The sequence below is a fragment of the Psammomys obesus genome, unplaced genomic scaffold, assembly GCF_907164565.1.
Source record: "Psammomys obesus unplaced genomic scaffold, mPsaObe1.curated_primary_1811, whole genome shotgun sequence".
Classification (NCBI taxonomy): Eukaryota; Metazoa; Chordata; class Mammalia; order Rodentia; family Muridae; genus Psammomys; species Psammomys obesus.
In genome coordinates, this window is record NW_026590503.1 from 2,210,259 (window position 1) to 2,223,733 (window position 13,475).

At 47.8% G+C, this 13,475-nt stretch overlaps 1 protein-coding gene across 1 annotated transcript in view; it reads right to left on the reverse strand.

Moving 5' to 3' along the window:
• Positions 1-13,475, reverse strand: part of Rapgef5 (Rap guanine nucleotide exchange factor 5) — a 194,904-nt gene that overhangs the window by 135,524 nt on the left and 45,905 nt on the right. Inside the window, exons 4-6 of the mRNA XM_055607551.1 lie at positions 11,734-11,855; positions 10,282-10,450; positions 1,670-1,736 (exon numbers count right to left, since the gene is read on the reverse strand). Coding sequence (XP_055463526.1) covers positions 1,670-1,736; positions 10,282-10,450; positions 11,734-11,855 — 358 coding nt within the window. The remainder of the gene's footprint in view (positions 1-1,669; positions 1,737-10,281; positions 10,451-11,733; positions 11,856-13,475) is intronic.

Consider the following 13,475-nt stretch of genomic DNA (forward strand, 5'->3'; position numbering starts at 1 on the left):
CCTATTCTTGTTCAGCCAGCACAGGCAGCGAACAGGACTGATAAACAGTACCGAACGCTGCTGATAAATGACACACTACAATAATTAAGCATCTGGCTATAACAGCCTCTTTTCTCCCAGGGAGATGTGAAGGAGTCATTCTGCTTCTGCTTTCTTGGTGGAGTTAACTAACCTCTGGTAGCTTTCCTGCTTGTAAACCAGAAGTGAAGCCAGCGACTTCACAGTTTGTTGGGCATCTTAACAGGTATGTATGCACATGCACAGACGGTGTACACACACAGCAGTAGGCTCAGAGTAAGGTTTTTAGATGGTAACTGTTATTTTATATAAAACAGGCACTCCTTTCTGTCTACATTTTAACCTAGAAGTACGCTGTTAAATGTTTTCCTAACGCACTGTCAAGATTTCCTTTCATGTAAGGTTCGGTATCAAAGCTCACCACATTAAGTCCAAAATTACTTTTCTACATTCATTCCAGGGTAGCAAAGAATGTCCACACTATGCACAGGTGCGAAGACCTGGTGTCCCACGTGCTATGCAGACGGCTTCACTGACGTGCAACCCAATCAAGCGTCCTTTCCTGCAATTAGCATTCTATTAAGGGGGGTCAGGGCTGATCTTGACTATCAACTTGACACACTTGAAAGCAGGGACCTCAGTTGGAGAACTGCCTATTGCAGTCTGTGGGGCATTTTGTTCACTGGTAATTTGTGTAGAAAGGCCTCTTCCCCGTGTGTAGTTCCAGCCCTGGCCACAGCATGGGTTATATAAAAAGGCTGGCTGAGCATGGGCCAGGTGGAGCATGCCAGCGAGCAGCATCTTTCTGTGGTCTGCTTCAGTTTCTCCCACCTTGACTTCCCAACTGGCTGCCCTGCTGAGGGCAATAAAGCACAGGCTAAAATCAACCCTTCAACCCTTTCCTTCCCAAGCTGGGTTTGGTCATGGTGTTGATCAAGGCAGGAGAAGCAGCTAAGTGAACAGCGGTGTGAGGCAGCCTGCGAGAGTCCCCAGGGAAGCTGGACAGCTTCCCAGAGACTGCCAAGATGAACGGCTGAAGATGTAAACCCCCGGAGTTCTAGAGCTGTCAAAAAGGAGCTTTACAATTAGCAGCCACAGCGCCAGGCATGGTGGCACATACCTCTAATCCGATTCCTCTGGAGGCAGAACTGTGAGTTCAAGGTCACCTGTCTACACAGTGAGTTCCAGAGATACACAATGAGAAAGAGAGAGAGAGAGTAAAAGCAATCTAGCATGGACAGCCAGCTTTCACCACAAAGAAAGTCACAAATTGCCCTGCAGCCAGCAAAGCCACTAACCACTCTTGTCAATGGCCTTACCAAATACACTGACAATGTTGTAATACCTTATTTAAAAAAACAATGTCGCCACCTTTTGTTGTCTGACATGGTTCCTCATTTTCTCTTTTGGGTAGCAGGGTCCTCCTGTCCCTAGGTTGACTGGACTCCAAGCCTGGGAGCTCTGGGCATAGCAGGATGGCTACACACACCAGACGGACTGTGACATCACTGAGAGCTACAGCAGGGCTCAGACAAGCAACTCTGTGCTACTGTGCAATGGGCCTTTCAGAACGGTATGCATCTGTTCCCAGACTGCCTCCCCCCGCGACCCGGTCACATCACCCCCCTTCCATGGAGGGTAACCGTCTTACCGCAGACGTTAGCCGAGCCAGAATTTCATCGCTGCTTTCTTCCGCACCCTCCACTTTCTGGTTAGACCTTTGAGAAAACAACAACGAATTACTCCTTGGCGCTGGTTGTTCAAACTTCAACCTTAACAAATAAAGGGCAAAAAATTGACATTGCCATTACGTCATGAGTGCAAGCGTGCAAATTACACGGGGTTGGCAGAGCCAGAGGCACACAATCCTTTCCCAGCCAACTGATCTTTAGAATACATGATCCAGTATCTCTTCACATGGACCACCTGAGTTCAGGGACCTCGCGCTGCTCCCCGGGGGACGCCACAGGGTAAGGCTGGCACACGTGATCTATAGATACAGCCTCGAAGAGGGCCTGCCAACACGCCATGCTTAGGTGCTGAATGCCCCTGAATCTAATGAAACCGTGAAGCAATGAAATGCAAATTTCCCACTACATTTGAGTTTCAGCCCAAGCAAATACACTATGAAATAGTATATTTTAGGCCTAATCCCATGGTGGAAATTATAAGTAATACAAAAGGAAGAAAAAAAGAATTTTGCTTTTTCAGCCAAAGTGAAGAGGGAAAAAAGTTATGCAAATATCAAGTAATAAATGAGACATGGCAGTACAAGGCTATTTGGTTTCTGGAAAATCGCCTTTATTATTTACACAAATGTACACAATAACAAAGTCTCTACTTTAAAAAAAATCTTATAAATCATATTTTTTTCTAGTTTGGCCAAAAAGACAATGAGCTAATGATAAATATAATAAAAAACTGCACACTGGCTCTATTTCCACAAGCTATCCCTCTCAGCACAGCCCGTTTGGGTGAGAGTCTTGGTAACTGAGCCATAGAGCCAAGTATCAGAAATTCTTCGGTGCAGGGTTCCCATCTAACCAGCAGAGGTGAGTCAGCCGGCGCCGTCTGGCCTTCTCCCCGCTCCACAGAATGCAGCAGGACCTTCGTCAGAAAGGATGAACTACTTGACCCATTCTGGCACTGGTTTCCGGCTTCTGTGTTATTTAACCTCTTCTCAGAAAGGAAGTCACGACCCTCAAGTCTGAGGAAGGAATACAAGCCACTGCCTTTACAAGAACAGCAAAAGGCAGCTGTGGAGTCCAGCTCAGCTTGTCTCGTGCCTTAACTGCTGGTGCAGCAGCCATGTGCCTGAACCACTACCTCACAGAAAATCCGCAGAGGAAATCGGGCATCTTATCTTCGCATGTCTTCTTAGAAGTCCCCTGCATACTGAGTATTTCACACAACCCTGATTATTAAAAATTCACATTTCCTTAAAAAGAAGGCTGTGTTGAGAAGAGATATAACCTACACAACTCAAACCTGCCTTATATGATCTGGCTCGGTACCTGAACAAATCTGACAGGAAATTAAGAACCAAGTACACCACGAAGCACAGCAGCGAACTGAACAGGCTGCTCTGCCCATCTCCACAGCCCGACTGCCTGTGCCTCTCCAGCCTCCTCAGACTCAAGCTGACAGCTTCCTGTGAAAGACTACACTTCCCAGCGTCCCTTGCGGCCAAGCCAAGCCGTTCAGGAAGGGAGGGACTATGCTGTGGACGTTATTGCCACGTCTGTAAGCGACCATATAAGCAACCCTGCTCGGAGGCAGAACTAGCGTCCTTCTCCCTGCGCAGAACACAGGCCAGTGCGATGCTCTCCCTGGAGCTCGCTGTACCCGCCGCCTCCTTACACCCCTCGGTCACACGATCTTTTCAGAGCCCACCGCGAACCCTCCGGCCTCTCGGTTTTGAACACTGCCGCACATGCCTTGCTTCTCCACCTGCCTTCCAAGCGGCTCTAGGTGCCACGTCCGGTAGCGTGATTTTCACCCACACACGGGTGTCAAACACAGGTCTGGTGCATTACGTGAGCACGAGGCTTCCTCGGTCCTGCTTTCTTCACATGTCCTGGCACCCTGCGGCCATCCATCCTTCCGCGCCCACCGCCCTGTCCTGCCAGCAGCCACCCTTTGACACGCCTTCCTCCAGTCTGCTTCCTTTGCGCCAGGCCCTCAAAGGCTCGCAAATACATCACTGTAATCACCTTTTAGCCCACCTGAGTGACCGGTCTCTCTTGTTCTTTTCAACCTCCTACAGACACCCCAGATTCCCAGATTAGCCTCCCTGCCTACCGAGAGCAGTGAGGTTTAGATGTAACTGTCTTTCCCTGCTAAGGGGGTCCCCAGTGCCTTGCATCCTGGAAGCTGAAGAAGCTCCGGGGGCGGGCTAGTGGTCAGAGGCTGGAAAAGCTGGGAAAGCAGCAGGCAACGCTAGTTCCTCTTCATCTGCTCTCATCACCCCACTTGGAAACTCTTTCCCTGCCCATCTCGTTAGTAAAATGCCCGAAGGATCCTGCTTGCTTAATACTGCCCAGGAATCTTTGAAAATTCAGATAAATTCTTATTTTACCTATGCAAATATGCAACAGAGCAACTCAGGAAAGACAAGTTTTCGCTATCAGATTAAGGAGAAACGGAAGCAGACGTGTGGCAAGGCGGCAAGCGCGCAGTCTGCACATTTCCCGTTATTACCAGAACATGCCATTCTGCTCCGTGAACAACAGAGGGAGAAAGACGGGAACTGAGATTCTGGTTGCGTGGTCATGAGAGAACCCTGGCCGGAAAGCAGTGGGAGACAGCCCTGGCTGTGGACGTGAGGCTGCTGGAGGCTCCAGGCCAGCAGGTGCCCTGGGAATTCCAGGGGCCAGGGAAGGCACTGAGTGCTGCAGGCAGGTCTGTAAAAGCCTGTGAAATCTAAACTCTGAGTTCTACCGTGGATGTGGGGATGGCAGGGTCTATGTTCCTCGTCCCTGGACCCTCTAACATCAAACTGTACCCATGCCCATGTGACCACAAAAACAAACAAGCCGACACAAAGCATAGTGCTCTCTTCCCAGTGTACCACCATAACTGAGGGCGACAGAGGTCTCTGGTGAGACACCATCCTTGGCTGCCCAACCTCCTCCCCTCTGCTCCCCCACACACTGAGTCACACTGGTCATCCTGATTCCATCCTTCAGCGCATTCTCCGACTTCTCACGGTGCTGATCCCTCCTCTACGAATGTAGTCCGAGCCCTGAAGCTAGACCAGGCCTAGGTCCTCTACAGCCCAGGGTCCCATGAGGAGAGGGAGCCTCAACCGAGCAGTTTTCACAGGCCACACTGACCATGTCCTCCAGAGTGTCTTGACTGATGATGGAGGACCAAGACCACCGTGTGCTGCGTTGTCTCTAGGCCCGACTAGTGACTAAGAAAGCTAACAATGTGGGCTAGGGAGGAAGCCAGAAAGCAGTGTTCACAGTTTCTGCATTAGTCCCTGCTGACTTCCTGCCCTGTTTTCCCTCAGCGATGGACTGTGACTGGACCTACAAGCCAAACCTTTTCCTCCCTGAGCTGCTTTTGGCCAGAGTGTTTTATCACAATAGAAAGCAAACGAGAACAGCCTTGCTGTGCTCACACATCCTTAAGCTACTCCCTACCTCACCCAGATAAAGTGCAAATCTTCTTTTGTTCAGAAACATATAGCTAATAAGGGCCGAATCTGTTTGAGGGAGACTTTCCTGTTTGATTTCAACAGTCTGTAGTAATTAGCATAACCACTCATGTTGGATTCCCACAACTTGCTCCTCTCACAATGAAGTCTAGATGCTTCAGCCAACATCTTCCCATCCCCTACACAGAACACTGGCATGCTGGGAAGGACCATCCATTTAACAAAGCAAACACCTATGGGGAAAGAAAGTAAAATAGAAAAGCAAGATTGTTTTTAATATAATGAATACAAGCTGACATCTTCAGAGTCTATTTTTCCATCATTAGATGGCTAGTTATGCTGAGAAAAGACATTTTCTGAGCAGCAATACACTGTGACTGTCATGGGCTTCCTAAGCCCAGGTGCACAATGATAAAAACCAATCTAAATCGGAATAAAATTGGGTATCCTTGGATCTCTTTTTCACATTTTATTTTGGGGATTTTAAGATAAATCCCTACCACTATTTCAAATGCTAATACAAGCAACCACAAAAGTTAAAATTTTGTTATAATCCCTGTACTACTCTCAAATATAGATGTGGTCTGATAATGACAAGCAATCTGTTCCCACACCTGGAATGAGCCTTGTCTATAAACCATGGAAATGTTGGGGAGCTCAGCATCTCCATGGCTGCAGGAGTAATAGAGATAAATGGAAACCTTCTTCACCTGTAATCCAAATGCAAAATATATATATATTTGTTTACCCAGTATTTTCTTCCTCTCCATATGCCCCAAGAATCTAATTAGGGTAAGTCAGAAGTGCAAAACGCAGATTGGGACAAGATGAATGGCAGACCTGAACTTGAACTCCCAGGTCAGAGCTAGGAAGCATATACTGCACAGAAACTAGATTTCTTGTGCTGCTTCTATGTGTCGGATAGAAACGAGGGGAGGGGAGGAGAGTGAGCGGGGCAGGAGAGAGCCCTACAGGTAGGCAGTGCCTTTATACCGGGCACCTCGCCATCGCGAGGACCTGCAGCTTAGAAGTCCCTGCTGTGGAGCTGGTGCTGAATACACCAGCTCAAGTACAAAAAGCAGGGATGAGAGAAGACTCAACTCCCAACACTGTGTTTAGAGGTCAGGGTTTTGAAAGTGTTTTACTATAAGTCAGGCATGGCCCACCTGAATAAACAGAGGCCAGCAGATCTGGAAAATAACTCTATGAGATGGCGGTTTGTTACAGCTCCCAGGAGGAGGGAACGGGACACACCAAGGGTCTACAGGAGGGAGCCCCGGAACGAGCAAGGCGAGGTGAGGAAAGAAGCTGCCGGCAAGAGCAGGAGGCAACGTGAGGCAAGATTAGAGATGAAGAAGGGCTGCTTCCTCTCGTGTCCTCATGGGGGCAGGGGCCGTCCCCAGTTGCCTGGTACTGGAGTCCACAGAGCGCCAGGTGGGTGGAAAGCCCAAACCAAGCACTGGAACATGGGCTTCCACTGGTTGGTCCACACATGGAAAGGTCTTACACATATGAGCTCTTTTCTACCGCATGAACTGACTGGTCTTTGGAAGGGCATCTCCTCAGGGTCAAGGAAGGCCCCGAGCTGCCTTGGAACACAGAGTCCACAGAGCCAGAGAGGACCCATAGCAGTTCAGCCAGAAAGACGGCAGAGCTAACAAGGAGGAAGCATGTGCGGTGGCTGCCTTCGAAAGAACAGGAGTCAGCAGGCCGAAGATGCTGGCCAGTCCAGTAGAGCCAGGACTGCAAGTCAGCCACTTCATTTAGCAACCCAGGCTTGCAGTCACCACAGGGAAGCTTTAAGTGGAAAAAGCCTCCTCTCCAACAGGCAAAACTACATCTCCAAGTGGCCCCTCGCTATCCACCTTATCCCCAGAGCGTCCTGCAGAAGAGCAGGGAAAGAAGCAGACACGGTATTTGAATAACTTTACTATATTAGAGCAAAAGTAGGAACTCCCTGGCTGCCCACAGAAACGTTCATGGAGATAACAGACACCAGATACCCTAGCAAAAGAAAAAAAAAAAAAAAACCACAAAAATCTGTGTTTTCTTTATATACCTCTGCATAGTCTGAGATGAGCATTAGCAATCCTCAGCAAGTCTTTTATAGCATAAATGTTAATGTAACTGGAAGGTTCTGGCTTTATGTATTCAAGGGTCCATGACAGACTGTTCGGAGCCCAGCCTCTTCACCCTTGGAAGCCGGGAGGTATCATACTAGAGCCGTGGTGAGCTTGGCTTTGCAAAGCATCAGCTCTCAAGCGGATTGTTACTAGAGAACCACTGTGCAAGCCTAATGGGACTGTTAGGCCGCCTTTCTGGAAGCTGTCAGTCCTCAGTCTTCACTCCCTTCCTCCCCTCCCACCAAAAACAACAAGTGAGCGTTAGGAAGAAGTACACTCTGGGTAACTTAACCTAGGCTTCTGTCTGAACGAGGCGCTATAACTAGTCTCTTTCCCTGAGACTGTATATGCTCACAATCAACTCAGTCCTTTCAAATGACCTCTTTTGGGGGATTAAGGACTATTTCACTGAGAGCCAGATATTTGTCTCCTCAGAGTGGGTAGCAGGCTCGCACACCTCCTTCCTCTTCCTGCTGTAGACGTTCTTTTTAAGTCATAAAACTGCCTTTATTTTTCTTTTCAGAAACACACAGAGAACAGATTTGTCCATAGAGGACACGGAGTGGCCTCTGGCATCATTTTAAAGTCATTTACAAAGGATGGAAATTAGGGGGACCTATCATGGAACTGCGTAGGTAGACCTTAATAGCTTGCATGTATCAAAAGGTTATTTAAAGCACCTCAGGATGGGGTGTAGCTCATAAATGGAAAACAAGAAGCAAAAGGACTTCAGAGGGCGTTTCAGTTATAAGAAATAAAAGCAAAACCACATAAGCCCAAGAATGACTTAGAAGAATGGATCTTTAAATTATCATTACCAACAAGAGCAGTGTTTTACCAAATCCAAGTCCAACACATCCAAGGCCATCAGGAAAACTTCACAGGCAAGGTAGGACTTGGGCTCCCCCTTGGGGGTTGGGCAGAATTTAACAAGGAAAAAGGCAGAAGAGGGAGCAGAGCAGGACATGACAGTCCAAGTTGGCTGAAAGTGGAAACCATGGAGATTTCCAGGTCAAAGCCAGAATTATAAGGAAAGTATGTGAAGGAACCAGGGAAGGTGTGATGGCCATTCAGCCAGAGGGGACAATGTCCTGGGCACCTCTTCTCTGACCACCCTTTATTCTGAGTGGGCTAGCTCAAAGCCTGGCTTTCAGAGATCCACAAGCATTCCACTGCTGCACAGAAGCTGGCCCATAGTTGTGATTCAGGGAGGATATATCTCCTCTCTCTAGAAGAGAAATATGACTTAGCAACTTTGTTCTTCTATGCATGGTACTTATAATAAGAATAAACAGGTTCTTAGGTCTTCAATGACCATTTTTTAGTGACTGACCAAATGGACAAAACTTGATGAACATGACATTCTAGAGTTGGTCACCCCAGGACCTGATATTTGTAGCCACAGTAATCAGTATGACAAAAGACTGGAAGCAATCTGGAATTGATACTAAGGCTTAAATTTTTACAAATAACTGCCACTTTTAAAAATTAGGGCAGGTTAAGAATTTGCTCATCACACGACTGTCTCACTCACTGGGGAGGGACAGGAGCTTAAGCCATACCTTGCAAGGTTATTCACCACCCGCCTGCCTCTCTCAGGCTGAGCACGACCCGGGATCTCCACAGCTCCAGCAGGAGCACCCGGGGGATGGTAGAAGGTGGCTGTTAGAGACTGGCAGTCCTTCAGGGCTCCTCCGTCATCATGGCTGTGTCTGACTAAATGCACGTCGCTCCTTCTGAGAGTCGTTGGGACTTACTGGAGTGCCTACACCTCTTCTAGATACATCTGACCTCAACACCGAGAATGTTGCACTAAAGGACATTCCACGTGACGCTGATCCAGCCTTGGGGTCCACACTGCTGCTGCAGGCCTCTGTCAGCGGTGGTGGTGACAAGCCGATAATCACTTCAAAGCTGTCTTCACACTCCCACAACTCTCAGAAAGGGGTGCTAGGACGACTCAATAACTTCAAGAACACGTCATGGTGGTGTAAAGAGCTGAGGTGGCAAAGCTATACAGTATAAATTCTACCTCTAAAACTACACTCGCCACTTGCGTGACCCTGGACAGGATACTTGACATCTGAGCCTGTTTCTTCACTCATGAAATGGAGATTAACAGTACCTGTCTTAAAGTATCTTTCTGAAGTCAGGCAGGAAATGTAAGGCCATGTGTTTAGTGCAGTGCCTGACATGGACTCTATTCTTGACGCCCAGCCTTTCTATTGGAAACGTGTTACTAGTATAAGACTTTCCTTTGCAAAAGGTCCACGTTAACTGTCCAGCAGTGTCGCTTTTAGCTAATAAGGGAAAGCTCTGTTACGGCCACAGGAGCGCATGTCTCCGAAGCTGTAGTGTCAGCTGAGAAGTAAGGGACAGTTCCCCTGCCTTAAGAGCCAACAGCGGGGGCAGCGTTGGGAGGCCTGAAGAGCTCTACGTCTAAGCGGTGCAGCTGGCTCTTCAGTCTGCACCTCCCTTCTGGAACAAGCTTGTCACTGTCACCACGGACAAGCAAGGCATGTCATGACTCAAGAAGGCCACTGCTAATTAAGTTTAACTATCCGGGGACTCACCACCTTCATGTGGTAGTGATTCACATGTCTTCATGTGCCAAATATTGCTTCCAGATTATTTTCAGAAAGGCCTCGAGCCCCTCTGCACAGTCACGACTTAGACGGTGGGTGCGGTGTGAGTTATTATTATTTCATTCCATCTTCAGCCCAGTCATATGTTTATATCTGATTTAGATCATTGGCTCATTAGAAGCATCACAGAACAGCTGGTGGAACAAGCAGGCCCCGTGTCAGGAGCGCAGTGGAGTCACGCAGGCACCAGAATGAGTCTGCAGCGAGGTGTCTTACCTTTCTGAACTTGCAAACAGCATTCCTCCCACTCAAACAAGGCAGTGACTGAAGGCACAGAGCATGGTCCCAGGGTAAAGGAAAGAACAGTTTCCAGTGCTCCCAGTTGCCTACTCACAGGCCACAGGTGCCAGCTCTCGCAGGGACGAGATGCACGAGCTGCAGCAACAGCCTCACGCCCTTCTGCCATTCTTCTTCCCTTTCAAATTCACAGTACACGTAGCTGCATTCATCCGAAGAAAACTGGTAGAAAACATAATTATCTTGAAAGTATACATGTTGGTCCACTGTTGGAAGCAAACAAACAAAAGTGTTATGTTTTAGAGTCATAAATCAAACAAACGGAAAAGCCAATAATTAGGGAAAACCCAAGGCAAGACTGTTATCGTACACCTGAACTTTACTCACGCTTACATCCTCAACACCACTAAAGGAACTGGCTAGTCAATCTCACTGCTTGAGCTTTGACCGAAACATTCGAAAATACCTTGCACTTTCTCCTTCACAGACAAGTGCTAGTCAAAGCAATGTCCACTCACAGAGAATGAAGCGATGCCACACAGATAAAGCACAGTGAGTTTCAGTTAGCAAAACTAGTGGCTCTCAACTGGGCATGAGTGTGGTCCTGCTTCAGGGAACATCTGACATCTACGGATATTTTCGGTAATCACAGTGAAAGGGTGTGCTACAGCATACAGAGGAAAAAAGAAATGCTGCCAAAATCCTTTATGTACAGAACAGTTCCCGACAACAAAGAATTGTCTAACTCAAAACACCAACACTGTCAATGTGGGGAAATCCCATTTTAAAGGAATCAAAAGCAAGAGAAGGTTCCAAAAGGCATTTCACAGAATGTGTTGCTAACTAGAAACCCAGTGCTAGTCAATGAGCCAATAACAGTTCCACTCCTCAAAAACAGTTAGCTGACTTTCTAAATGAGAGCATTAGTTCTGGGCGTGCCTAAGATGATTACAACCACGGCCCGTCTACACCATTCTTTCACAATGACACCAGGTGTGGTGGCCCTCAATATCATCCAGAGAAACCAGGGCTTCTCAGTCCCAGGCAGCACCCGAGATACTAAGATAAAGAACAGCCCTTCAACTACCTGCGCTTGACTAAGAAGGGAGAGGCTGCTGTCTATCTTAGCTTCTACTTAAACATCATTTTCTACCCTAACTGAACAGCTGGTGCAAGCAGCTCACATATCTACACGTCATGATCATTCAGTTAAAATGGCACACACACCAAATATATCAAGATAAGCCATTCACTTGAAGCAACTTGGCAAAAGCGAGCTCACGAGCAGAGGAGACAGCAGAGAGGAAGGCAGAGACTTCCACAGGTCTAAGTCAAGGACAACCAACAAGGACCTAGTAGTTGGCACAGAACGTGTGAGGAAGACAAATGAGTCCAAAATGACCTGTCACTCTGACTTAGACAAGAAGTACGTAAACATTTACCCTCAAAAAAAATGTCTACCCAGATTATAACATCTGGAAGATCAAGTGTGTGTTGGTCTAGCCATTTAACAGAGCCGTGATTGTGTCTTCAATGACCAAATACCCACCTGACGACATAATCCCCATATCCAGGAGGAGCTGCCAGACGCCGATGGCCATCGATCTACACTGGACAAAAGGGCAGTGCTCCAGAAGCCAGTCCACCAGCTCGGACCCCACACAGCTTCTCCTGGACAAAGCAAAGCCGCGAGCAGTGAGAAAAGCAAACAACAACAGAGTGATTAGAGCATTCCCTTCATGGGCTCTCTTTCTAAGATAAGCAAGCTAAGGGGAAAATGGCATCACCTCTTACTCTTCTTAATTCCAGTTAATGCTAACATATTACTTCCTTGGGATTAAGAATAAAATCCACTCACACATTTTAAGCTACCTGACACAAAGCAATCATGTATCTTTCTATGAGAATAATACCTACCCCTGCTACTCTGCCACTGCAATGTGAGTTTTAGACACCGAGAGAATGTGTGTGTCTTAACACTAATCCCCAGAAGTTTGAAGAGCCCACGGCAGTGCTCACTTGTTGAACAAATGAAGAAATAAAACGAGCAGTGTCAGTACCTGAACGCTACTCCGAGGCAATGAGGCCAGTTCCAGACACATTCAGTGGCAGGTTACCATTAAAATGATAGAAAGAGAAGTGTCAGACACATGGATTCTTTTAAACGAGAACACAGGTGGCAAGAAAACAGGCAATTTGGACCAAATAGTCAATATTAACTTCTAATTCTATGGGATGCCTTTCATGTTGAGAGTGGTAATTAACTAATTTATCAGAGCTTCCTCCAGTTAGCCAGCATCTCTGGCCTCTGAAAACACTTTGGTCCATGGGTTAAATACTGTGTCGTCTTTCTCCCTTCACATGCTCAGAACACTGAGGCTCAACAGCCTTTTCTGGTTGTCTGAAACCACCCAGCGCACAGAAGCCCACAATACGTTTACTCAACAAACAAAGCCTGCACGTTGCACCAGGTAGCTGGATGGTGACTGGGCCTATCTAGCCCAGGTAGCCGTGGAGAGGTTTCCTAGCCCAGGCCTTCTCAAGAGCACTGTGTTCAGCAGGCGGAGAAGGAAGAGCACAGGTGCTGTCACCTGGAGATCCTCACCAGGATGGAAACTGAGACGGCCACTGCTATCACAGCCCTCTCACGTTGATGGCGACCACAGACCCTCTAGCCGTCCTCTCTCCCTAGGAAGGGTTCATCCCTTCTGAGGCACAGGCTTGGAACAAATATATAAAAGCACAGAATTGCCATGACAACCTTGAGGGGAAACTGGGTACCACGCCCAACAAGCCATTGATTTAACTGCATGTGGCCCCTTTCTGCCCCTCCCTAAGTCTCGTTATTGTGTTTTAAATTGCTCTTACCATCATCTGACCAGGAAAACAGTAAGGACAAAGGGAAGCTCTGTCCTTAATACCCTTAGAGCAGACAAAATGAGGTGAGCTGCTATGCGCGTGATTCCAAATCCCCTGACTTGCTCAGCAGAGCCAAACCATCCATTTAAGTATCGAAACCTACAGGCAGAGAGGGGCAGGAAGGGCGAAAACCCAGATTATCGGAGCAGAGTGCTCTAACCTCAGCCAGCAGCTCTTCGCCGCTGTCCTTTCAGTCTTGTGCTGCATACAGAGGCCACAAGGTTCACACTGATCTACCCAGAGTTGTGATACCAGGCAGTGACACTGCCATATGGAGGTGATGAGCTACAGGCCCATGTGACCCTGTGTGCACCCTCTGTGTGCAGACCCTGTGTGCAGACCCTGACCCTGTGTGCAGACCCTGACCCTGTG